Raw genomic sequence first — 24,783 nt, forward strand, 5'->3', positions numbered from 1 at the left:
CCTTGTGAGCATACTTGTAGCCCCCAAAGGCCTTTGTTGGAGGGTCTGATTTGCAGTGCATAGAGCGAAAGCGGCCCAGGGTCACTTCCAGACGAGATGGACACAAATCAACTCAATAAATAAAATTACATTTTAAAAATCCGCGCACACCCCCGTGGCAAACGAGGGCATCCCGGCCGGCTGTGCACACTGAGCAAGCTGAGAAGCACCATTGAAGGGGCTACCAAAGCGCTGCCGTCTAAGCCCCGTTTGCAGGTCTGCAGAGCCGAGACAGCCATGGATGGGAGACCACTAGGAAATCACAATGGCACCGAGTACAAAAGCAGAAGATGGAAATGGGAAATCCGTACAGCTGCAGAACACGGAGCCATGGGGAGGGCTGCTCCAACTGAGGCGGGGGACGCGACACCAAGCTTACAGCAAATGGGAGGTGCAAAAGAGCCACCCCAGAATTTGCTCTTTTGGCTGTATCCCCGTGTCTTCCTTTTGATGTCATGTTTCCAAAGCTGCTATTTTATACAGCTGCCACATCTTGCCTTAATATGAAACAGAATGTAAATTCTAAAGACAGACTGATTTTATTAATGAATAAATAAAAGAGCTACAATTTAGAGAGACATACATGAAACAGGAGGAGAATAATTATTAAAAAAAACAATTCTAAAAACTTTTTAAATACATATATTTAGTCTGGGTACAAACAGTAGATGAATCATCATCCTATTTCGCTCACGTTTTTATAGAACATCTGGCCATCAGCTGTTGGAAGCAGAAAACTGAGCCAAGTGAAAACTTGGCCTGCTACAGCGAAATAATTTCTCGTTTTGGCGGTAACCACCAATTTACACCCAAAGGAGAATGTGTTGTCTGGCCGACATTTTGTTGGCCAAATCAGCTGGTTAATATAGAATAAGTGAAGTCTGTATGAAACATCAGGTGATGCTTCTAGTCCACATTAAGAAAACAGATGCTGCTAAGAGTCCTTTGGAATTGCCGCTAAGTCAGGCGATTCGGCATCTGAAGAGATCTGGGAAAGCCAGAAGCCTCTATTACATCGCACAAACCAGCCGGATGCAATGCCCTGGAGTCGCTTCGTTCACATTCCCACCTCTAAATCAGGAAGTGACAACGTGGATGTCGTTGAACCCTCCAGGATGAGCGGCTTACAGCTGATGTCGGGAAGCGATGGAAGAGGCCGGGTGTCAGGTGGCCCAGTAATGATGAGGAATTATGAGAGTCGGCTAGCTGTCAGGATTCCGGCAGGAACCCCCATTTAAATCATGAGTCTGAAGCCGAGCTTCCAAAGCTTCCAAAGGATTTATTGGGAGTTAACACGTCCGGCACTGCCTGGGTATAGCTGACTCTGAGGCACGTCGTTCCTTGTCACCCTTGACCCAGGTTTCCCCACACTCCCTGGGTGTATCATCATTCATATTCTCCAATGGGACACATCCATAGCCAAGAATCATCAATCATGTTCTCCAATTACAAAATTTCAGTCATCTAGTTACAATATCTGAAAAACTATTTATGGAATGCACTTTCAATTTCCATGCTGCCGCACTGCTCTTTCAAACCCCTTCTCCCTCCGTTTCTGTTGACAACTCTAAAATGACCATAGAAATATTTTAGGAGTTGACATCAGAAACACCTTCCAATCGTAGGGCCAGGATCTGCTTTGGGATCTGGGAGAGAGAGAGAGTGCAGAGCAGCCGGTCACAACAAAGTGATCTCGCTTGGGGGCAGCGTCAGCTGCTTTTCACGGGCATGCAGCAGGCTCTCCATGTGGGTGGCAATGACACGACACAGTTCCAGGCCCTGCAGGGGAAAAGGAGACACCACGGAAGTCAGGACGTGCCTCTTGGGGGTTTATTCAGAGCTTTAAAAGCGGCATGATCTGCCATGCTGGGTCAGTCGATTCGACTCACTGAAGAGTTCCGGCGCTTCTAATGCTCTCCCATCCTAAGCTCACGGATCCTAGATCAACCCCCATCTGTCCTACCCCTCCGATAGAACCTGGACAGCTGTTTTGCCCTACTCTGCAGATGTGGCGGGGGTCAGGACAGCAAAACAAACCAAGTGAAGCACCTGGAACACTTCAAAGGTTGCACCCCAATACCTTATCAGAATTATTATGAGGAAAACACCTACCATCTGAAGGTTAAGCTTCACAAAGCCAATGGGAGGAGACAGGGAAAGAGACAGGGAAGGAGACAGAAAGAGAAAGGAGGAAAATGAGTTAAGCTTATTTCACCGAGTTTCAACATACTTCCAACAAAGTCAAAATACGTCTTAACATATCATGGAGCCAATATATTCTGAAAAAAATCTGGCCAAGCTTGCTGTACACATTCTTAACAATCAGGCAGTCTAAATTTTCAAACAAGGAAAACAAGGAATTCTGGCTGCAAAATCCAACCAAATCCACAGATCAATTTAAATAATGGTTTGCATCTTTCTCATTTTTTTATTTAGATATTATGTGGAATAAAACAAATCTTCCTCATTTTGCTTGTCTTTCAGACTTTTTGTTTTGTGGCTTAAAATTTGACAACTGCCTTGTCTGAGAAAGAGCCCTCGAAACTTTCACTACACATTTATGGGGCTGTGCACAAAAGCCACTTTAAAGAAAACCCACCCTAGTTTCTCCAACGATTTCCCTGAGAAGCAATTCCTTGACTTTTTTCAAAAAAAAGGAAAAACTCGACAATTTGAATGACAGGCCTCAAACCCATCAACCACCTTCCTTGACCAGGTCCTGCTGTGGAGAAATTGTGGGGTTCTCCTGGGACCTGCACTTCCCCTGCTATACCTGCTTAAGCTGCAGCTGTGTGATCCTGTGAGACATCAGATCTCCCAGCATAATCTCCACGTAGGGGTAGCTGGATCCAGCCGAGGGTCTCTGGGTCCGAGTAGAGTGGATTTCCTTCAGAGAGAACGTCATGATGGGTTCCTAGGCCGTGGAGGAGGAAACTTTTAGAAGAAGAGCAGCAACCTAAACCACAATTTCTGTCGCCCCAGACCCTCCCTGACCCCTGTGGCTAAGAACCAGAGAAGCCCAGGCCCTGAGCTGGTTTTTGATCCCATGCATCGTGTATATAGTCCCTTAACGCCTGTGTCCATCCCATTCACATCTTGCATGAAGTCACGAAAGTTCCTGCAGAGATTCTCCCACAAAACAGCTCTTTGGAATCTCCAAACTCCCTTCTACCTAGTTGATCCTGGAGGACACCTCCTCTCTCAATTCTTTCTTCCTTTTTGATACGTCCATTGTGGGAATGTGACTGGGGGTGTGTGCTTGTCTCTCTGTACATTCTAAAGTCATAATGATCAAATTTGTTCCTGGTTTGTTCAATGGGAGCTTTGCTCCGATGATGCAGATGAGATCCTCCATATTTTGAGGCAGAGAACTCATCGTTTTTAATTATCCTGCGGGACTATCTGTTGGTAAACCCCTTTCAGGGTTTCCCCCAGGGAGTGGCATGAAGTCCAAGCCTACTTTCCATAGCAGAAAGCAAGCAAGCAACCAGAACAGAAGAAAACCTCCTGAGAGGAACAAACACGCAACACCTACATGAGTTTCCTTGTGGAGAAAATTCAGCCCATTCTGGTTCACAGCCAGGATACAGGGTGAAATAATGGTGGTGTTGCTGCAACTCTGAATGTAGAAGAACGAAGAACCAAACATGGGGAAGGCGCTCAGGAGCCCTGCAATGGATGGGAGGCCAACCATCAGCTCAAAGAAGGACCTGCAACAGGAGGTCCACAAAGAACAAGGCTGGGACCTACATAGGTGGCGGTTGTGGAGAGCTCTTCCTTGCAAACTCGGGGAATTCACAACCTTCAGTGGGAGCAAGGCTTACTCGTTTAGAAGAAATTACAAGAACTAGAGGATTGCATCCCTTAAATCAAGAATGCCAGCCTTGGCCACTCGAAGCCTTGTGGACTTGATGGCTGGAGAATTCTGGGAGTTGAAATCCATAAGTCCTCAAGTGGCCAAAGTTGGTTATCCCTGCCTTAAATCATGAATAAGACATCAAGAATTTCTTAGTGAACATCACACTTATGTTCTTGATGTTCATTGCAGGGGATAATTATTTCTTCCATAGGTCATCTGGAAGCCTCTGGTCACCACTTTCCAGAACAATCACAACCAGAGAGTCGAGTAGGGCTCTTTCTCACTCGACTCTCATCCAACCCTACTTGTATGTTTATTGTGCAGCTGCCAGGGAATCCGGGAGATTAGCAGCCGAGAACTCTTGAAACAAGGAACACAGGGCTGGGTTACACCGCAGGCATTTCTTTTGGCCAACCGTCATTCTTGAAGCTTAACTCCAGGAGGGAGGCTGGTCTGCCTTCCCTTTCTGGCCCCTTGGAAGGAGAAGGCCTTACCTAAGAATTGGGACCGAGCCTGGTGGGCGCTCAAGGCCTGTGCTTCATGCATGAAGGGGGCCACCATGTCCAGCCACGCCTGAGCCTTCTGCAGATGGTAGAACTGGGGTGGGATGTAGTCCTGAATTTCCCTTCTTGGAGGGGAAGCAGAAGGAGTAGGTGAGAAGTCACAGACAGCTGAGGAAACAGGGGCATGAGGCGCTAAAGGGAAGTTCTCCACCAAGCCTCCCCTCCTCCAAGCCAAGGAGACAGAACGACAATCCCGTGGATGGTGCTACAGCCTCACACCCAGAAAATGGTGACCATCCCACCCAGACTTTGCCCGCTCGGCCAGGAGTCAGCCTCCCTCTTGCCTGCGGCATTAGCCTTGTCCAAACACCACCCTACTCCAAGGTTACACCTACAAGCTTGCCAGGCCCTTCACCCAGAGCTGGAGAGCAGCCAGTTTGGAGATTTGCTGGAGCTGTTGGTCACTTGGCTTTGCAGAAGATGAGATGTTGAAGAGACCTTTCAGATAGTCAGGTAGTATCTGTAAGAGAGGCACCAGTGACATCACAACGGCTAGGAAAGAGCCTTAACTCAACCCGAGACCCTCCAGGTGAGTTTGATGGGGGTGACAGAAGATGACGCTGGACTCACTTGAAAAAGACCAGCCTGTGAGAGATTGTGTCCTGCAGCACAAGCTGCTCAGTGTATTTTAAATCTTTGATTTTTTGCATTATTGTACTGGATTAGTAGGAAGCTTCAGTATTTTACTGCATTCCCATGTGGCTAGTAGAGTTTAACTAATGTAATCAGGTTAAGTTAAGAAAAAGGGTGCTCGAAACTTCTCAGAACAGAACCAAAACTTGAGTTTTTCTTCTCAACATTTTCTCAGAGGGTCTCACCTGGTTGTAATGCATGGTGACGTAGAGTTCATTGTCAAATTTCAGTGGCTGGGCCCAAATCACACGCCGGTACCAGAACATGTAGCTGCTGTCCACATTCTCCATTTCCAGGGTAACATCCAGGATGTACTCCCGCCTGTCCAAAGGCCGGACATTCTGATCTGGGATGTGGAAACGGAGGGAATCAAGTTTTTGAAGCGACCTACAGCCAAATGAGAACTCCCCTTTGTCGATGGATGGGCCAGCTAGTTCCCTGCAGCCCCACACAGAAGACTAAGTTAATCTGGTGAAGGAAACATCTACATTTCTCCTGCATAAACCAAGAGAAAAGGGGCCGCATCTCTTGGCTTTAAAGCTATGTGGATCCCAAATATTGAGGTTAAGGTGGATTACACAAACTGAAAGAATTCATCAATGGCTCTAACGATATGAACTCTGTGATACCCAACCAAGAATGAGAATCTGAGATTAACCAGATATTCCCGGGAAAGCGTGCACACACACACCCCCGCCTGGTGTTAGGGGCTAAAGAAAACCCTGCAAGTCATTAGGACGTGCTGGGTGGCTTTGGAGCATGGATGCGGCTGCTGGACACCTGAAAGATGCAGTCCACAGAAAGGAAGGTGATTTATTTCTCAATGCCTGGATAAGGGAAATTATCTCCCTTCCAGCCTCATCGACTCACTTTTACTAGAGACAGCAAAAATGATGTATTCCCTGAAGGCTTCCGGCTGCTGCAGACCCATTTCAAAGCAAATCTCTTGTATGACATCCTGGGCCACCTAGAAAAGTGAATGGACAGATTGCGGGTGCCTAGCAACAGATCAAAATGCGGAATGCAAATTTTGGAACCGCACAGAATTTTTCTGCCAGACAAATGTTCGTTCTTGGTATTTGTAGAGGAGGAAGAAACATTGGAAAAGGAGGGAGAATAAATGTTCTCCACCTGAGTTTGTGGGGAAAGATGGCGTAGGATCTGTCTTTGGGGAAAGTAACAGAGTGGACTCGGCCCATTTGGGCTGAAAGCTCCTTTCGAGCAGAAAAAAGTTTTAAATGGGACTTTAAGTTTGCTTCCTGAAGAGACGGATATGGTCTTTTGGAGTAAGCTCTGGAAATGAACTCATACAGAGGAAAGATACTACATTCTGCAAGATTCCATGGAAGGAGAATGCTGGGCTGGCTGGTGCATTGCTGACACTTGAAACGGGCCACTTTGGAGTTTAGTGTACAAACACCCCCCTTTTATTTGCTGGCTGCACATCAGATCAGGGGAGGGAGGCTGTTTTTTGGGGCACTCACCGAGCAAGTCTTGATTTTGAGGTGCCTTTCAATCCCTCCTGGGAGGAGAAAAAGCTGGCGCTTTGAACTTCTTCCAGCCTGAGGAGGAGGAGGAGGAGGAGGAGGAGGAGGAGGAGGATGGAGAAAAGCAAAATTATTAGGGACATACATGGGAAAGTGGAAGCGCCTTGCTTGCCCATCTCTTTCAGCCCATAGCAAAGCCACCACCCCTCTCCAGGTGACCCCTTCCCAGCTGATAGGATCCTGCCCTCCCTCCCTCCCTCCCTGCCTCCTTCCTCCCGTCAAGGACTCACCACCAAGGCTTGGAGCTCCACGGTACTTGGAAACGCACAGCGGCCCCCATACTTGAAGGTCTTCAGCAAATTCTGCTCGCAGGCCTTGGCGATGCCTGAGGGAGGGTAAGGAAGAGGAGCGGAGAGGTGAACCCCCCGAAGAAGAGGTGGAACAGGCTCGGCCGCCCGTGGAGAAGCCCCACTCATGAGACCAAGTCTTCTCACTCCAGCCTAGGCGGACCTGCCTGCCCTCTGCAGAACTTGGATCGGAGCCCTAAAAAAGCAGGACCGGACGGGGGGCAATTTCCCTGCTTGATTCATTCCCTAACCACCTGCGGTCGAGAGCCTCCCCAGCCCCCAGATTCCCTCCAGTGGCAGCGGCGCACCTCTCCAGCCGAAGAGAGGGGCTGATGGGTTGAAATCATGGCCCAGCTGGAAGTCAAGCCAGGGGTCATCCATCTTGGCCAATCGCCTCCGTCCCACCGGGGAGGGTTTAATGAGAAAATAACCCTGGGCTGCCATGCGACCCAGCAGGCTTTCTTCCAGCCGTAGACAGAGCAGATGGATTCATTTCCACATTTTAAGCGATTGGCGAGCAAGTACGTTTGATGGATGAATTTTGGCTTAAGCCCTGTCAGTTTTCTTCCTCTAACAGCTAGATTTTAACACCTGCCTTGTCCTAGGAATCGAAGCATTTAATTCACTTTACATCCCCTCGGGGAGGCCATGTTTCTTGTGGATGAGAGAAGGAGAAATTTCCACGATTGGAAAATAGTTTCCACGTTTGGGTTTTTTTTTTTAATAACTCCATTATTACAAATTATAAAACCCAAAACCCTAAAAGACTCTAGTTTGATCCTTTGAAATGGGAGATTAGAGCATTGGCTGTACAGAGCGCTGGGGGGAAAAACCCCAGGATTTCCTCAAACAATTCCCTATTGTCTTTTGCAGCTGTTCTTCCATTTTTTAAAAAAGCTAAAAAGCGAAAATTGGTGGGTATGGCTCTCCAGTCCCCTCCTCATCCTGGTTGCTCTTCTCTGCACTCTTTCTAGAGTCTCAACATCTTTTTTACATCGTGGTTACCAAAACTGGATGCCGTATTCCGAGAGTGGCCTTACCAAGGCCTTATAAAGCGGTATGAACACTCCGAGTGATCCTGATTCTATCCCTCTGTTAAGGCAGCCTAGGAGAGGTCTGAGTTGAAATGATCCCGGGCCACACTGGGGGTCTTTTCATGGAAAGCTCCGGCATTTCTCACCTTGGAAATGCAAACCAGGGTGGGCAGAGGCCTCCTGCAGGAACTGTAGAAGGTAGGGCTTGAAGACTTCGGAGCACCTGTAATAGGCAGTCAGGATGTACAGAAGCCTCCATCCTTTGGGGCAGCTGTCCCTACCAAAAGGAGACACCAGTGTGAAAGTTCAGCTGGATCTTGGGGAGGGTCTACTCATAGCCAGAGGTAGGAGCAGGACTGACCCAGGCAGTGGTTCTCCTGGCCTCTCTTGGGACCACGGAGCTAACACAAGGGCTCCCTGGCATCGAAATTCAGCTATTGGCTTGGAACATTAGAAAGCTGCGTTTCTGCCTTTCTCCTGAAATGCCCCAACTAGGGGAAGCTTTCTCCAAAGCAGCCCTATCTCCAAACTGCTTTGGGCTGAGAAGTTTTTTTTCTCCGTCAGTCGACTGCCCAAGGACAAAAGGTGAGTTATCCGAGGAGGCTATGTCCACAGTTTGCTATTACCTACTGCAGCTTGCTCCAACATGGTGTCCTTGGGATATGTGCTACTTCAACTCCCATACTCCTGAGCCAGCACACCTGGCAGCTAGGAGAGTTGAAATACAACTCACCTGGAGAACCCTAGGGAACACAACATTGGACTCCGGAAAGCCATGAAAGATTGAAAGGTTGGCTTACGTCTTGCTGCTGACGTTGTCCGTGATCTGTTTGAGGATCTGGCAAAAAACTTCATCCCGGATGACCTCGTGGTCTCCACAGAGCTGGAGAAGAAGCAGGGAAAAAGCATGGGAGGAAGGTGTCTATATTCATAATCTCTCTCTCATTGGTCAACCACTGGTTCTCCCAAAGACTTTCTCACCTGGAAAGGCTTGGCCAGTTAGGGTGCTCTGAGACCACATGGAATCCAAAAAACAGACCATCCTTGTTGGTAATGAGCTCCCTAACTCCTATATTTGCAGGATCCTTAACTCTCCAAAACACAAAAACTACAGAAATTTGGCAGCAAAACACAATTTCAGAAGATGTACAGCTAGTCTACACTTGGCTTAAGGTACCTTCACCTTTCAATTGCACCCCCTCCACTAAAAAAAGCACCGTCAAAGCCTGGAACACGTCCATCACCTGTTCTACAAGGTTTGATGCAAGCCAACACTGGAAAGAGGGTTACCTTCAACAAAGCATAGGCCACATCCAGCTCAGATTGTCCTTTGAGTGGAAGGTCACCCATGAACTTCATCACAGCTGGGGAAACACAAAAGAAACACACACACCCCTTTAAGTTGGGATTATCTCTTCAACCACTCCTACCTTGGTTCGGTTCAGATGTCATTCAGATCCATTGTTGTCTGCCCATCCTACCGCATGCTTAGCATTATGGCTGAACACTTAGTTGGTGAAGCTTTACATTAGTTACAGAATGAGCTCATTTTCCTAATTTACACCAGAAATCCACTCAGAGCCGTAGATCATTGGCTGACTTCTCCAAGCCTGGATGGGCTGGAGAAGAGATGGAAGACTTTATTATTATTACCATTATTATTACCTTTATTGTCAAAGTACAACATGCGTACAATGAGATTGGCTGAGCCTCCCTTCATGCACCCCCCCCACCACAACACAACTCAGGGTGAGGACAGAAGTCCCTAACCCAGTCCCAATCTTATTACACTAGGTGACCTTGTTGCACAATTTTTCCAAGACTGCTGTCCTTTGGAACGGTGCTGGAACCAATTCTTTCTCTCTCTCCAAAGCTTTGAAGATGAAAACACTAACCACCACCAAATCAATCACAGAGTTTAAATCACTCGTTGCTGTTTTGACGTGCAGAGCATTGGGGGGGTGGGGTGGGGGGAAGCAACTTGTTCCAAAGCTTGGATAGCTCGTGCTGCTATCATAAGCCAACCAGTCTTGGTTGCCAAGCTTGTAGGGCCGACGAGAGAAAAAGAAAGAGTAGACGCAACAACCACAAAACTCTGGCCTCAAAACTCTCTCCCGTGAGAGCTTCTGTCAGCACAGGGTGCCAAGGTCTTCCTAGGAGAGACAGGCACCTGGCTACGAGAGAAGGACTCACCCTGGAAGGATTCTGCTGCTATTTTGTTCAGGCTGCTGTTGGCAAATCCAATGAGTGACTCCTGGATGGGACACTGAAAAGCCAGGAAGGGGGGAAAGTGAGATGATCAGTTGGGTATGGGAATCACGCTCACCGGAGGAAGCTACACGTGGAAATAAGTGGGCAAGATATTTGGCGTGCTCTGGTGGGTATAGACTCCGATTGAAGAGGAACCTATCCAAACCGTGGCTCTGCTGTGCACAGCATGCTGGCTCTGTTGCAAAAGTGAGAATAGAAAGCCAGGGGACCAGGGGATCTGTGGCCCCGAGGGAGATCATCACGGTCACCTTGGTGTATTTCAGAATATCCACCACCGTCTTAGATTCGCCACCCTTCTTCGATTTCTGTTTGTCCCTGAAATCATAAAGTCAATAAAAAATGAAAATAGGAATGCTGTGTGTTTTGGGGGAGAGGGAGGGTTCCAACTGTAGGATGCCCATCTTCAAAATCTTGACCAGAAATAAACAAGAATCCCTTTTCTCTGGTGAACATTTCAGATATTTGTTTTCTCAGTAAGCTGCTGGGGTCAAAACTCATTTCTGGTTATGAAAGATCTTCTCTATCTCTCACCTTGCCTGCTTCTCTCTCCGCCCCCCGCCCACTCTCAGCTTTCCTCTGGGACCTCCCAGGGGCCCCCCAACTATATCAGGGGTTACCTAAATATGGGGTATTCCCAGAGAATGTGGGAGATGGTGGCTTCCTGGAATTGCTTTGTTCTCTTCTCTTCTGCTTCTTTCACTTTTTTCACTCAGCTACTTTTCCTGCCACACATCCCTCTCTCTGCCATCACTCACGTCTTTGCCTTCTGCCCTTCTCGAAAATACTTCTTGGCAAACTCCAGCATGGTGAAAAGGCCTCCTTTGGGTTTGATCTCTGCGGGGCTTTGAAATCCTTCCCAGCTCTCCAAGTATTCCTCGCCCACTGGGGAAACCTGCCAGGGTGGAGAGAGCAAAAGTGACCCATAAGGGTTTGCAATGCAGCTTCTCTGCCAGTCTGCAAAGATGCAAGTAATAATAACATTGGCACAGCACCGATGGGCCCGTTCAGGAAATGGGGTCTTTGGGCGTGAAATCCCCCACATTTATAAGGGCTGCAGAGATGAGGTGGCTAATCAAGTAGGGGTCCTTCTTTGACTCAATGAAAGCGGTCCACATTCTTTATCTCCAGCCATGAGGTCACCATTTCTCCCTCTCCAAAGCTTTGCAGATAGCAATAGCACTTAGACTTATATATATATACTGCCTCACAGTGCTTCACAGCCCTCTCTAAGTGGTTTTACAGAGTCAGCCTGTTGCCCCCAACAATCTGGGTCCTCACTTTACCCACCTCGGAAGGATGGAAGGCTGAGTCAGGATCAAACTGCTGGCAGTAGGCAGAATTAGCCTGCAATACTGCAGTTTAGTCGCTATGCCACCATGGCTCCAGATGAAAACAATAACCATAACCAAATCAATCAAACCACTTCAATCACTCATTCCTGTTTTGACCTGCAAGGCATTTGGACGAAAGCAACCTGTTCCCGGGACATGCCGTTATCATAAACCAAGCATGTTCAACCAAGGAACAACAGGACCCATATGCCTGCTCCTGCCTCCTTCCTTTGAATCCCGTATCCTGCCACACAAGGGCATTCACACCTCCACGACCGACTTGCCTCAACCTTCCTGTCCAGCTCCTGAGCCACAGCTGCTGATGCCACGGCCACGGCCACCGAGGCTGGACCAGCCACCTTGGCCTGCTTGTTGCTGGGGTCCTCCTTCTTCTCCGTGGGCAGTTGCATGAAATCTGGGGCTGCCACTGGTTGGACGCAGCTGGAGGGGAAGAGCCCCGATTTCCCATAGATGGCACCAAACTTCCAGCCTGTCCCAGGAATAAGAAATCCTCAGGACAGTTGTCAAGAGATTCTCCCTCTTGATGGTCTTCCAACCACCTTCCCCCAAAGAAGAGGAGTGGGTTTCACAGAGGTCTACTCAATTGGTTTCTACCCCACTTTCCTCTATCCAACCTTGGCAACTTTAAAATCTATGGACTTCAACTCCAGAGTTCCTGGCTTAGGAATTCTGGGAGTTGAAGTGCTCAGGTCATAAAGGGGCCACATTTGCCCATTCATGCTCAGGTCATTGTTGATTAGACCTAGGAAGTTCTAAACATCTCCAACCAAGGATTCCGTTTGCTCAAGGGGGGAAATAACAATGAAAAACAGCATGCAGTGGAAAGGTGGAAGATGTTGAAGAAGAAGAATCTGGAAGAGAGCCAGAGTGTTGCACTCCACACCACACCAAAGCCACCCACCAAAATCCTGGGTGCCTTTTTTGACCTCCTCCAGGAGAATCACTTTCTTCCTCACCACGCAGCCATAATAGTGGTCTGTAGGTGGGAGAAGCGCAGGGGCATCAGAAGGACCCCCAAGAACGCTTCCCTCCAGAATGGCCAACCGTCTCAATCTCAACCCCTCCCCGTTTGCCTTGGCGGTGATGATGAGGCTTCACTTTGCATTCCTTCTTTTTGCAAAAGTCATTTTCGTTTCCATTCTCTCTTATCGAGAACATAGACAGACGGCGTTATGAAAGTTTAATCTGCTGTAAAACATGTTTCCCTTCCTGGAGATCTCATTAAGCCTCCCTCTTTCATCTCTATTTCCATTAAAATCTTTTGCACCTTCTCTTCTCTCTCCTTGTCTTTTCCATTTGCTATTTTTCTGCATAATCAGTCCTTCCCTATTGGCTTCCCCCGGCCTTTGTATCTATGGGCTGTTATTAAGATTATTCTCCGCCCCCAAAAAAATGTTTTCAATTTCTTTTCACGGGCTTCTCTGATTGATTCCTTTTGCAGCCACGTTTCATTTCACCCCCTTCTCTTGGGTTCAAGTCTCCTTTTATGCATCAGAGGGAAATTGCATTAATTCTTTATGCTTTGCCTTCATGGGCTCCCTCGGAACTCATTTATTTATCACCCCTTCCAAGTTGCTGGAGGGTGTCCAGGTCAACAGCATATTGGAAAATCTGGAATGTCCTTTCATGGCCTGTTAAGTGTCAAGACGGCTCAGTGTGCAAACTCCCTTTTTCACCCTGAAAAGTGCTGAGAAAGAACTACATTTGCGGTTAGCAAGGCCAGGATGACGGCCGAACGTGAAGTCAAAAGGAACAAGGAATGATTGTTGGCTACTTAAAGGTAAAGGAAAAGGTTCCCCTCGCACATCCATGCTAGTCGTTTCCGACTCCAGGGGCCGGTGCTCATCTCCCTTACAAAGCCGAAGAGCCAACGCTGTCCAAAGTCTCCGTGGTCATGTGGCTGGCAGGCCTTTGAAGGCATACGGAATGCAGTTACCTTCCCACCAAAGGGGTCCCTATTTTCCTACTTGCATTCTTTTAACATGCTTTTGAATTGCTAGGTTGGCAGAAGCTGGGGTGAGTAACGGGAGCTCACTCCATGATGTGGCGCTAGGGATTCGAACCACCGAACTGCCGATCTTTCTGATCGACAAGCTCAGCATCTTAGCCCTGAGCCACCTTTCGTTGGCTATTTGTGGGGGGGACTCCAATTGTTACCCCAGATTCAAGACTGGCATTCAGAGATGCGCTAACCGTCTTTCAGAAATGCCCCCCCTTTTGTTCGTGCACCCAACATGTGTTTAGTTCATCATCACGAGGCCACATGTATAAACGACGGTTAGAACAGACCAAATCAGACATTCCAGAATGCCAGAAGAATTGGAGCCTCTGGGCCGTGAATCTCAACTCAAGGGCATCCGAGGACACATGTCTCAACATCTTGAATGATGATTAATTCAACCAGCGTTCGCCTGCATCTGTCGGACACCTGAGCCTCTTTTGAGGATGAAAAGGGTGGGTGGGCTCAACTCCGAAGGGCGGAGATGGATTTTCCGTCATTCAGCACAAGGGAATATTTGAGACATGAAGGAAACGGATCACCTTGGGAAACTTGCTAATCCCTACGTCTGCAAAGATGAAACCAAAGCAATGCTTTCTCTACCCCGTGTATAGTTATTGCAGCTGCTATTATTATTTTCATGATTTGTCTCACAGTCGGCCAGATGTTTAGACTGGATTTGGCATTTTGGTCCACCTGTCAAATCCTTTTCAAGGATCTGGGGTACGTGGATAAAAATGCCAACTCCGGCCTAAATTTTATTATTATCTTCCTGTTGCTGCTGGGTTACTTTTCTGCTAAAATTTTTCTCCTGTTCAGGTTTCTCACCTGGTTCCAGGCCCTCCATTGGTCGCAGGCAAATGATGTCTCCCTTGTGAAAACTCAGAAGGTTTCCAGCATTTGTGATATGGTTCTTAATGGCAACCATATATTGTGAGTCCTACATTGTGAGAAAAAAGACCCACAAGTGTCTGGTTCAAAATGCTGGACTGAGCAAAGCTGCCCAGCTGCCCGTTCATCCCTGCAAGGAAGACCCCTGGGTGCATCTGGGGCTCTGAGATATTGGCCTCCACCTCTGCTCTTCCTTGCAGCTCTCTCCCCCAAGCAAATTCCCCACCCCACCCCGAGGTCTTACCTTCTTGAGCTCCATGATGAAGTAGTCGATCAAGGCCTTTACCTGGATGGCTTTCGGGGAGAAGAGGATCATCTTCTCATGGACCAGGTTGAACTCCAGCATGTTCTTTGAGGGGATGGTGACAAACAGGAGCTCACTGTAGCTGGTGGTGGTGATGAAGGGGTGTGGAGGAGACAAAGGGGTCCCTTGGTTCATCGCTAATTGCAAGGGGTTGATCTAGAACAAGGGCCTTCAAACTTGGCAAGTTTTAAGACTTGTGGTTTCAACTCCCAGAATTCCAGAGCTAACATGACTGGAGGAGGAGGAATTCTGGGAGTTGAAGTCCACAAGTCTTAAACTTGCCAAGTTTGAAGACCCCTGTTCTAGAAGACCTCTGAGGCCCTTCCAACTCTGTTATCCTATTACTTCTCTTCTGGACAGGTGTGCCCTGGCCTTACTTACCTGTAGCCTCGCAGCACCCGGACCTGCTCCCCAGGGAGATTGGCCCCTTTGACCAATTGCAGGAGTTTAATCCCCTTGTCAGAGACAGCCAGGATTTGCACTCCGGTGCCAACGCTGCCCTGAAGGGGGAGAGAGGGAAGTGGGCAAGGCCGGAGCCATCACCCAAGGAAAGGAAAGCTGCCGCTTCAAGCAAGCCAAAAGAAGAGCTCTCTGAAAGGATTCCGGGTTCACACCCCTGAAATGAGAGCTGCTGCTAAAATATAACAGCGCAAAATACCAACACAATGACTTCAGACCATTCGTTCAGTGACGGTTCAAAATTAATGTGCCGAAAGAGGGGCCCTCTTGACTGGCTGGACTATAGCCTGCCTGAAGTTCCTCTCAGGGTTGTGTGGGAATTCTCGGAGAATTCTCTTACCGTAGCTGGAAAAAGGCGGGAGAAGTACACCTCCCAATTCTCTCGGGCCACGCGGATAATTTCCCTCTTGACGCTTTCATCGGCTACCGGACTGAAGGAGTCCAGCTTGTTGTCCGCTGTTGGATGAGAAGCCAACCACACGGGTGTTCTTGGAAGGTTTCCGATAGGGAAAAACTCTTACCCCATTCCTCTCTCGTTCTGGTTTCTTTTAAAAGTTTGTGAGTTGAAAATCTAAGATTTAAAGCTAAATGTTCAACCAGCAGTTTCCTCTATTGGGTCTCACCTAGAGACAGACCCTTGCCAGACTAAAACAGACCCAGGAACCATTAGGGAAGAGCTGTCTCCACCCTCTTTCTTTCACACAAGCTGTCTAAACTTGGCGGTCTCCTCTGGAATGCAGCCCCTCCCTGCTGGGAATCCAGACTACATTCCACCACAGCAGTACATCCAGTTTTTTGTAGAGAGAAGAATATTTTTCCCACAATGGCCAGCCTAGTCCTCTTGGAAATAAGAAGGACTCCCAGCAAGAAGGACAAGGAGAGCCACGCTTTCCTCTCTTTCAGAAACCCGTGTCCAGAAGGAGAATGTTCCTGAACATGACACCTGTGGAATGGTTCTGTTCCATACTTCTGGCTGATCGAGACACTTAGAGGCATCAGTTGGTGCAGAAAAGATGCTTCCAGCCACTAGTAGCTTTGGGGCATTTTTCTAAAACGCCTGAAGTTCTTCCACCCTCCCTTCCTCTCAACGGTAGTTACCAAAGAGAGCTTTCATGCGTAGCTTCTCCTCCTCGGTGAGACGAATGCAGGCGTCCGACAGAGTATCGTTGAAGATCTGCAAAGTGACTCAGACAAGATGAGAAGAAATCTTGGTTGGCTCTCAGAAAGGCCTTCACAACGTAGGTTTGATTTAAAGTGTAGAGAACATGAGCAGATCCGTTCTTAATGTTCTCTGAGCTTGGTGGTTTTCTGCAGTTTTTATGATCAATGCATGAAAAGTAAAATCTGCTGGCTGTCTTGATTGAAGTGTGGTTTAATCACACTCCCCCATGCCCTGAGGAGGTCACCTAGACTGGTAATGAAACGTTTGCAGGAAAACCACCCAACTTGGATAACGCCAAGAAGCCAACGATTTTGCTTATGGAAAATATTTAATTGGGAGTTTCTATCTGATTATAAGCTGCCAGCAGACCTCAGCAGTCTGGCTGGCATAGAAAGTTTAATAAACTAACTCAGAAAGAATAGAGTTCAATAGCATTGCATCGCACGGAAGGGGAAAATTCACCCTTAAATAACCCACCCAGGGAGGAATCTGAGGTCCAAGGAAACTTGGGACGCACCTTCCCAGGTGACCAATGGTTTAGACTAGAGGAGCATCAGTGGCAAAATTGCACGCCAGAGGTCACTCACCTGCCGAAAAAGGAGATCGAGCAGAAGAGGGCTGCTGATAGTCTCCTTTGGGTAAAAAACCTGCAAGGAAGGAGGAAAACTTTGGGGTAGTGTGATTGGGGCTGGGGGTGCTACACCCAAAGGCTCCATCCAGCCCAGCTGTCGGCTTTAACGTTCCTTACACCAGCATCTTGATTACAACTCCTGGCAGCCAGAGCAGGTTCTCTAGAATATTTCTCTAAAATATTTGTCTGCAGCTCAAAAATAAAATGCTACTGAACGTGGAGGCCCGATCTGGCTCTCAGAGCCTGTTAGCCATCTACAGACCTTTCGGACTCTTCTCCTCTTCCTCTGCCCTGATAAGTTCCAGGGCTGGGTGCTTTTTTTTGACTGCCCCGAATTCTAGTCTGAGAAGCCACCAGCAGATCGTTCTTCTGCCCTGTCTTTATAAAGCGTGGCCCTGTTTACCCCACAGCCAGGAGAGGAAAACCGAGAGGGAGTCCCTAAAAACCTGCCTCTTTCCTGAGGTAGATCTTCCAGGAGACGTTGTGGTACCCATAGAACTTGCTGCTCCGGCCGTAAAGTTTTGTCTGGACCGTCTCGTCCTCTGGTGCCAACTCTCGTGAGGTGGGAGCTGGATGGGAGAAAGTCGACGGTTCTTTCTCTCTTTCTAAAGGGGAAAAAGTACCCACTGGGCAGGAAAGGACAGCCTATGCGGCGAAAGCAATCATAACAATCACAGTCTCCGAAATTCATGGCTCTAGTTAGTGCGGGAGGAACCAACCCGTGGCTGGTAGGTGGTAGGTGGAGAATCATCACCAAGCAAAAAATGTTGGTTCTCGCAGGCCAGGAATCCAACCAACCAACCTGAAGGAGCATCGGGCAAAGATGGGGCCACAGCAGGGGGTTCGACCACCTTCGAACTAGCCACTGGCCTCACCATGGCGATGATCTCCCTTGGTGCTGGTTCATGGGTAGCCTGCAAAGAAGGCATTTCACACATTACCCAAAGGGGATCCAGCATTGTCCTTGGCAGATGCTCAACCTGGTTGCTGGTTCTTGTTTTTACTTTGCCTCCTTAGTGAACCACCCGGGATCAGCCCTAAGTTTCAAGGGTCTTTGGCCACGGTGCTTTTCGAGCGCCCATCCTTATTCTAGGGGATCCAATTTCCACGCAAACATTCCTCCTTTGCTTGCTCTCTCCGGCATCGCTTGGCAGAGCTGCCCTAAGGAAACACTCCAATTTCTCCTTCTTGCCCCTCTTTTTTCAGGGGTTCAAAGGGCCAGTGAGCAAGCAGAGGCAGCCCAACATGGAAGGACCAGCAGGAGGCTCAGAGGCCGGCTATCAGCTCCACATTTTGAGGTTAACAGACTTTGGGCCGCTCTCTTCTTCAGGTTCTCTCTGCATTTATTTCTGGTTTGTGCTATGGCTTTTGCCGGTGTGCAGGTCTCCTCTCTCGCCTGCCTCAGCTTCCCTGCCAGCAGCAGGCGCATGGAGCCACGCGGGAGAAAGCGGGTCTGCTAGGCCAGCCCTCTGGCCCTACCTGAAGGGGCTTCACAGGTACGCCTGTGGGTGCCATCTGTCTCTTCAGGATCATCAAGGCTTCTTCGTGGGGATCCATTTTCTTCACAAAGACCTTCCCCGCTTCCTTTCTGAAGAGACAGGCAGGGCAAACGGAAGTTTCCAAATCCAGTTGATCAAAAACCCTCGTGCCCTTTCCCAATAAAGCCCCCCCCCCCCAACCAAGAATTGACAATCTGGAAACATTCCCCAGCCCCTGACGTTTACAGATACGCTGCGTCTAGACGTGGAAGCTTTACATTATCAGGATGGAACACAATCCCCCCACACTTTTCCCCCCAATAAATCTTTTTTTGGGGGGGGGGAGAGAAAAGGGTGAGGGAGGACCCGATCTGACCTGACCGGCTCTGAAAGTTGCAAAGGTTGCTGGTATTGCTTGATGATGTTGCGGATGTTCTGTGTGGGTTCGGGGTTGTGTTCCGAATTCAGCTTGGAATGGCGGACAAGCCCACCGGCCTGAGGCCTGGAGCCAAACTCTGCGCAGGGAGGCGGGAGGGAAACCAGAGGGAGATGATTCTTGCAACAAGGAAAGCTTTAATCCTCCAACCCAGATTAACAAACCACAATGGCTAGATCTTCTCAACCCCTTTGAACTGTCCGTGCAACCTCTCTGTGCACTTGTGGTTAAGCAGGTTTTGCTGCCTTGCAAATGGCATGCCGGCCACTGATGAGGGTTAACTTTCAACTTAAGCACTCAATATTTATTTGTGTGTCCATCTAATACAGGAATCCCCAAACTTGCGCAACTTTAAGACTTGAGGACTTCAACTCCCATGGCTGGAGAATTCTGGGAGTTGAAGTCCTCAAGTTGCCAAGTTTAGAGACCTCTGATCTAATATGACAGAACACCACCCACCTCACAAAAATCAACACTGGGCAGTGTATACAACAATTGAACAAAACAACAGGTATAAAAACCGCACATTTCAAAAGATAAAAACCCGCACCAATGTTATAAACCCCTACACAAGGAGGGGATAAGAATGCAAACCATTCTTTTCCCCCGTGCCGTTTATTCTGCAGCTGGCGGGTCCTCTGGGGTTTCCTTACCTGGATTCTGAAGGTTGGTTCTCCTCCGCTGTGCAATGCCTGAAGGCGACCCCGATCCGTCCATCAGCCTTTTCCCAGCTTCCCTCTGTCCAAAGGAGAGGTGGGTCAGTGGAGAAATGCCTTAGCAAACTGGAAACCGTGTTTCTCCTGGGTTTTGTGGTCCTGCTGCAGGAATCTTGGCCCAGGACCCCTCCCCCAAATCCTGCCTACAGCTCCCCACTTGCCTGTGAGTGGTCCAGGGAAGGCAAAGGAGGCCCTTCTGCCAGGCCATTTCCCTCTCCACCCACCATCCCCCGGACCTGGGCCATCGCTCTGGGGCAGACGGGTGGATTGAAAGCCCGTCCTTTCCCGAACACGCAGCAGGAAAATGCCCAGGGCTACGGCACTTGCCAGCCTGCAGGTGAAATGGATACGGAGGCTGCCTGGGAGGTGAGTATCCAGTGTCGGGCGAGCCTCCGGTCAGCTGAGAAGGGTAGAAAGGCATCAGAAAGGGGGAAAGGATTGGCTTGTGGATGCAGCCTCGGGAGGTGCCCAGATGCCTCCCCAAAGCAGCTCCTGGCTCCCTCACCCATGGCCAAGTTGGCCACGGGTTGTTTGAGGGTTGGCAAGTCTGCTTGGGCTTCCTTCCCCTCCTTAACACACCTGGGAAACTGAGGTGTCTAACATGGAAAGCAGGAGAGAATAAAATCTGTACAGGATGCTGCAAGCTTCTTTTCCGAAGTCCCAGAAGTGCTTTTTCCAAAAGGCAGATGGGTTTCCTTGTTTCGTTTTTTTCCTTTTGCTTCTCATCCAAGAAGCCATGAAGTAAAGAAGCTTCTTGGATGAGAAGCGAAATGTTTTCAAGGAAGAAAACCAAAGAAGTCCAGTTGCCTTTTGGAAAAGCACCTTTGAGGCAACCGTGACCTGGATGATTACCGATTTCGTTTCAGAAATTCCCACATCCCTCTATCCAGTGCTCCTCTACTTCACAGCCTTCACTTCAGCTGGACAGTTCCTGCCTTTACTAACCAGAACTGACTCTTGGTGTTTGTTGAAAGCCAGCTGTGTCAACACAGCCTCCTCCTTCTTTCCTGTGGAGAGGGAAGATGAAAACAGCCCTTTGAGTGCGCCAAGAATGCTAGAATGCTTGCAAAAACAGAGAACACCTTCCTGGCATTCAGAAATCCGTGGATTGACTCCCGAGCAGCCCCACAACCAACCGTAATAAGATCCAGCTAGGGTGGCCCCTGGTCCCTAGAATTTTCTTCTCCATCATTGTCTGCCTTTGCACAAACCATTTCTAGTCTAGTAATATAATTCGGACCTGCTGGGTCTTATTCCAGCAGTGATAATGATAACCGAAGAATTTGATCGTGGATATTATTGTTACGGTTGTGTTTCTGCACTTCTAAATGTTCATAAAATGCCCTTGGAGGGCACTAGCACACTCTGAATGATTGCAGAGAAAGCTGGCTTTTTCTCAACAGATTTATAGACCAAGGCAACCCAGCTTGTACTCACTGGAGGTCTGAGGGACGGCAGCAGTCACATTGTCACCGTTGCCATGTCCAATGCGGCCACCGCCTTTCATCCTTCGTGAAATGGCCGCTGGCTTCTCCAGTTCCTGAGGGGGTAGAAACCAAAGGGGCTCTACAGGCCCGTTTTCTCCTTCAAGACAGTGGTGGAATTCAATTTTTTTTACTACCACTTCTGTGGGTGTGGCTTGGTGGGCGTGGCTTGGTGGCGTGACTTGGGCGTGGCAGGGGAAGGATACTGCAAAATCCCCATACCCTCCCCCTCCCACTATCCTGCTTTCCAGCTCCGTTCTCCAGTGCAGGGCAACCAAAGGAGAGCCAGCCGATCAGCTGGGAGTTGACGGGAGGCAGAGAAGAGGTGGGATTGGCCGGTTCTCCGAACTACTCAAACTTTCCGCTACTGGTTCTCCAGAACTGGTCAGAACCTGCTGAATCCCCCCCTCTGCTTCAAGACCCCTGGGCCTGAACCCACATGGGGTGATGCTCTGAGCTGAGCTCCTTCGTGCAGTCTTAACCTGTCGGATCTCCCTTCAACATGTTGGCAATTCACACCTGGGTTTTCCCAGATCTTGGAAAAACAGATTTCTATGAGATGCAAAGTACTTTAAGGTGGCCTTTTTTGGAATCCAGGGGGTGTGGGGGAGGTAGATGCTCGCCTTACCCCTTTCCCATAGGACAGCACAGGATCAAAGAGGCTATCCAGATAGTGATCCAACCCTTTTTGGCTCCGGGGTTCACTGCAGGTATCTGAATCTGTTTCCAGTTTAAAAGAAAAAAGGAATAGAAATAAGATCGATTGCAAAGAGAAAATGACATTTTTACCATCTGGATTGCTGGTAGAGAAGCATTTTTCAAAACACGCATTTCCAGTGTCAGTAGCCTAATGAAATCAATGCCCCCCACTCCATGAGTCTGGCATCCTGGCTGGCAATAAGACGTCATTAAAAACTTCCAGCATAAGAGGTCCTATTTGTTCTGCTATAGCCTTGTACGGCTCCCCTGGGATCCCATCTGGTCCCGGGGATTTATTGTTTTTTCTGGTTCTCTATTGCTGATTTCAATTCAAACCAAGTAATGTCTTTGTTTAATAATTCTTCCATTTCTTCCCCAATTGCTTTATCCTTCACTTCATCTAAATAGTTTCCACTAATCCAATGTTTTCCAACCTTACCTCTTTAAGACGGGTGGACTTCCAGAATTCCCCAGCCAGCAGTGCTGACTGGAGAATTCTGGGAGTTGAAGTCCACCGTCTTAAAGGGGCCAAGGTTGAAAAATGCTGCTCTAACACAGTTTAATAGACACACCAGTCTTCACACCTGTATGGCCCCAGCTGCAGGACTACCCCAGATCCTGCAAAGGTTGATCCCATGCTTGGACACAAACCATAAGCCTCACCCCAGTCTCTCACCATGGCTGCAATATCCCTCGGAGTCTGGGAAGTGGGCAGAGGCCACAGTGGGGGCCTTTATCACTGGTGGTGGAGGAAATCTTCCATCTGAATCCAAACCACGTTGGAAAACTCTGAGAAGCAGCAGGAGGGAAGACCAAAGTCAACCTTGATATCTAAGGGGAACCTCTTTCACAGTCCAGGAAAAAAATTCTGTCCCATCCTCGGTCAAAACCATAGAAGGTTCCACAACCATCTCAATTCCAAAATTTGGGCCTCCCATTGTTGGGATAACACCACCCCATATTGGTTGCTTTCTTCTTCCTTGGTAAGCCCCCTGAACCAATGAACAACACCCTTTCCAAACAGAAAAGTACTCTCTAAGGAAGAGCCATGAAGCCACCTACAGTTTGCCACCAGTGCATTTCTCTGGGTCTTCAGAGGCCAGGATGAAATAGGACTTCTGCTTGGGGAAACCACGGATCAGCTCCAGATCCGAAATCAGATCCAAGACATAGTCATGGCCAGCCAGCTCGGCCCACTGGGTGCCATCCTTCATGGTGACAGACCAGCCTTGCCATCCATCAGTAAGACCCCTGTGAAGGAACATCAGGGCTTAGCCACTCTAGGTTCTCCTCTGAGGAGGGGAGACCCGCATTGGGCAGCTGGACTCTCTGTTTGGGGCTGGAGGTAGATGGGACAAGAGCCTCCCAGGAGCTTCTCAACAGCTTCTTGCCTCTGACTTCCAGTCCTTGGAGAGCTGAAAAGGGCCACGGCAATGGATCCCACTCCCTCTTCCTCCGTCCCACCACCCATATATCCCCCCGACCCCATCGCTGCTACCTGTATTTCAACACACTTTCAGCAAGGCCTTCCCCTGTGATCCAGGAATGGACCGGGCAAGAATAATGATCTCCTGTTGAAACAAAACCCCAAGTCCTTCACTCTGGTGGGTGTCCGTCCTGCTACTTCATTTTGTCAGCCTTTCCACGCAGAACAAACAGGAAACCCGGACAAGCTAATCCTACTTCCTTGGAAGGCTTCATTAACAGAATCTTGCACGTCCGAAAGTACAAATCTCCCCCCGTCTCTTTTATAGTCTGAGAAGGGATATCTTTCCCCCAAGATCCCTTCCACGCACACTGACAGATCTGAATGCAGCTTCATGCAAGTAGACACCTAGTTCCGTATTCAGTTTTTGGGGGGCCTTCCCTGCAGTGGGTGTTTCTCCCAGGTTCTCGAGAAGGCGGCTTCTCATCTGCCCTTCGATTCCCAACCCGTCCCGCTGTTTCCCTTAACTCACCGTTGAAGCAGTACACATCAAGGGCCATGTTCGCTCGGTCCCGGCTGGCTGCCCACTCCAGCAGGGTGGGTGGATACGCTCGGGCGGCGTCCCCACCATCCTGGCCCCTTATTGCCATTGCTTGCAGGAGCTTGTGTTGGCACACAGGCTTATAGCCGTCGAAGGCATAGTCTGAAACAAACCTGGGTAGGTGGGGAGAAGTGCAGAGGGAGTCAGTGAGCAAAAGAAGATGCGAGTCATGGCACACACGTGGCCCTCATGCTCAGAAATGGTGAGCGAGGGGTCAACTGAGCTCTGTTCCTATCTGTCTTGGCCGTGAGCTTCAGGTCAGTCAACGGAGCCTCTTTTAAAATTCCTCTTGTGGCCTTGGGAAGGAGGTGAAGAGGAAGGCCATCATCCCCCAATGACATCTTCTGTGGTCACCATCATCACCAAATAAGGCGGCCACCCTCTTTGGATCTCCTTAGGAGGGAGACCTGTCCCCACTCACTTCAGCAGGTACTTGTCCAGCTGGTGGGAAGGCATGAAAGCACTGACACAGGAGGCCAACAGCAGCCACCCCCGCTCTTCATTGTGGACATTGGTGTTCCGCCACACTTGGTTGGCAATCTGGGCCAGGATCTCATCTTGCAGGCTCGGCGTAGAGAGCCCCTTCTGTACAATGTAGTTCCCAAACAGGTTCTCCTGGAGGCCGTTGAGTTGGGCATCACCCATAAAGCGGAGGATCTGCCACAGAGAAAATCCAGGGAGTGATCCCCAAAACCTCACCCTACCACTAACACTCTGTTGATGGCCATTGTTTGACCAGGCAGGAGGGATGCAGTTCACCTTCACCTACCAGCTTGAAGAGGTTAAGAGCTTCAGGGGCCAAACTCTCATCTAAGTGGGTCAGGGGGGATGATAGGGTTCTTGTGAGCATCCCCAAAAGTGGCTCCTGTGGAATGACAGAGAAGTGACCGAAAGACTCATTTGCACAGCCTT

The 24,783-nt window shown here is 49.0% G+C and overlaps 1 protein-coding gene across 1 annotated transcript in view; it reads right to left on the minus strand.

Moving 5' to 3' along the window:
* Window positions 1-1,502: 1,502 nt before the first annotated feature.
* MYO15A (myosin XVA) overlaps window positions 1,503-24,783 on the minus strand; it is a 48,677-nt gene continuing 25,396 nt past the window's right edge. The window contains exons 34-70 of the mRNA XM_087912743.1: window positions 24,641-24,736; window positions 24,293-24,528; window positions 23,803-23,984; window positions 23,343-23,415; window positions 22,907-23,095; window positions 22,521-22,633; window positions 21,774-21,865; window positions 21,084-21,201; window positions 20,607-20,824; window positions 19,599-19,683; window positions 18,886-19,024; window positions 18,511-18,619; window positions 17,834-17,945; window positions 17,482-17,600; window positions 16,988-17,047; window positions 16,337-16,412; window positions 15,579-15,694; window positions 15,161-15,279; window positions 14,720-14,861; window positions 14,413-14,524; window positions 12,487-12,561; window positions 11,838-12,054; window positions 10,989-11,093; window positions 10,482-10,548; window positions 10,156-10,228; window positions 9,253-9,326; window positions 8,763-8,845; window positions 8,109-8,239; window positions 6,872-6,966; window positions 6,579-6,656; window positions 5,965-6,061; window positions 5,280-5,440; window positions 4,797-4,921; window positions 4,393-4,526; window positions 3,575-3,708; window positions 2,813-2,953; window positions 1,503-1,818 (exon numbers count right to left, since the gene is read on the minus strand). Coding sequence (XP_087768869.1) covers window positions 1,717-1,818; window positions 2,813-2,953; window positions 3,575-3,708; window positions 4,393-4,526; window positions 4,797-4,921; window positions 5,280-5,440; window positions 5,965-6,061; window positions 6,579-6,656; window positions 6,872-6,966; window positions 8,109-8,239; window positions 8,763-8,845; window positions 9,253-9,326; window positions 10,156-10,228; window positions 10,482-10,548; window positions 10,989-11,093; window positions 11,838-12,054; window positions 12,487-12,561; window positions 14,413-14,524; window positions 14,720-14,861; window positions 15,161-15,279; window positions 15,579-15,694; window positions 16,337-16,412; window positions 16,988-17,047; window positions 17,482-17,600; window positions 17,834-17,945; window positions 18,511-18,619; window positions 18,886-19,024; window positions 19,599-19,683; window positions 20,607-20,824; window positions 21,084-21,201; window positions 21,774-21,865; window positions 22,521-22,633; window positions 22,907-23,095; window positions 23,343-23,415; window positions 23,803-23,984; window positions 24,293-24,528; window positions 24,641-24,736 — 4,398 coding nt within the window. The 3' untranslated portion in view covers window positions 1,503-1,716. The remainder of the gene's footprint in view (window positions 1,819-2,812; window positions 2,954-3,574; window positions 3,709-4,392; window positions 4,527-4,796; window positions 4,922-5,279; window positions 5,441-5,964; window positions 6,062-6,578; window positions 6,657-6,871; window positions 6,967-8,108; window positions 8,240-8,762; window positions 8,846-9,252; window positions 9,327-10,155; window positions 10,229-10,481; window positions 10,549-10,988; window positions 11,094-11,837; window positions 12,055-12,486; window positions 12,562-14,412; window positions 14,525-14,719; window positions 14,862-15,160; window positions 15,280-15,578; window positions 15,695-16,336; window positions 16,413-16,987; window positions 17,048-17,481; window positions 17,601-17,833; window positions 17,946-18,510; window positions 18,620-18,885; window positions 19,025-19,598; window positions 19,684-20,606; window positions 20,825-21,083; window positions 21,202-21,773; window positions 21,866-22,520; window positions 22,634-22,906; window positions 23,096-23,342; window positions 23,416-23,802; window positions 23,985-24,292; window positions 24,529-24,640; window positions 24,737-24,783) is intronic.

This window comes from Pseudonaja textilis, chromosome 14, assembly GCF_049901715.1.
Source record: "Pseudonaja textilis isolate UNSWEBS1 chromosome 14, rPseTex1.2, whole genome shotgun sequence".
NCBI classification, from domain to species: Eukaryota; Metazoa; Chordata; class Lepidosauria; order Squamata; family Elapidae; genus Pseudonaja; species Pseudonaja textilis.